The sequence below is a fragment of the Eimeria mitis genome, genomic scaffold (genome assembly GCF_000499745.2).
Source record: "Eimeria mitis Houghton genomic scaffold, Emh_scaff3274, whole genome shotgun sequence".
NCBI classification, from domain to species: domain Eukaryota; phylum Apicomplexa; class Conoidasida; order Eucoccidiorida; family Eimeriidae; genus Eimeria; species Eimeria mitis.
Genome location: NW_013571614.1, coordinates 1 through 678, shown reverse-complemented (window position 1 = coordinate 678; position 678 = coordinate 1). Strand labels below are relative to the sequence as shown.

General features: G+C 45.9%; 1 protein-coding gene across 1 annotated transcript in view; it reads left to right on the top strand.

Moving 5' to 3' along the window:
- Positions 1–468, top strand: part of EMH_0064190 (importin beta-3 subunit, putative) — a gene marked incomplete at both ends in the record, with an annotated part of 3,120 nt that extends 2,652 nt beyond the window's left edge. The window contains one exon of the mRNA XM_013498224.1: positions 325–468. Within this exon, the coding sequence (XP_013353678.1) occupies positions 325–468 (144 nt within the window). The remainder of the gene's footprint in view (positions 1–324) is intronic.
- Between the last annotated feature and the right edge of the window lie 210 nt (positions 469–678).

The following is a 678-nucleotide window of genomic DNA, read 5'->3' as shown; positions in this document are numbered from 1 at the left end:
CTTGCTTCTCGGACCCAGTAACTTATACACTATGCACCTTTATTTATTTATAGAGAGAGAGAGAGAGAGAGAGAGAGAGAGAGATAGCTAGCTAGCTAGCTAGCTAGCTAGCTGGATATATAACTGGATAGCTAGCTAGCTAGCTAGCTAGCTAGCTAGCTAGCTAGCTGGGTAGCTCGTCAGATGGGTAGGTAGCTAGCTATCCGGTTAGCTAGCTCCTGAGCTAGCCACCTACCTAGCTAGCCAGCTAGGTAGCTAGCTAGCTCGCTAGCTAGCTAGCTAGCTAGCTAGCCATTGCTTGTGTGTGTGTGTATATATATACAGACAGCGCGAGTGAGGAGCCACGCATGCGCCGCGTTTGTGAATTTTGCTGAAGAGCTGGAGCAGCAGCAAATGCTGCAGGTGCTGCCGGTGGTTATGCCCAAGGTCCTTGAGCTCGCAGACACCTCATCCCGTAAACCCTCATAAACCCTAAACCCTCATAAACCCTAAACCCTCATAAACCCTAATAAACCCTAATAAACCCTAAACCCTTGAAAACCCTTAACCACAAAGAAACCTCACTACATATAAACACCAGCTCTGCACTCGTCCCCGCTACAACAGCAACAGCAACAGCAGCAGCAACAGCAGCAACATACATATATATATATATATATATATATATATATATATATA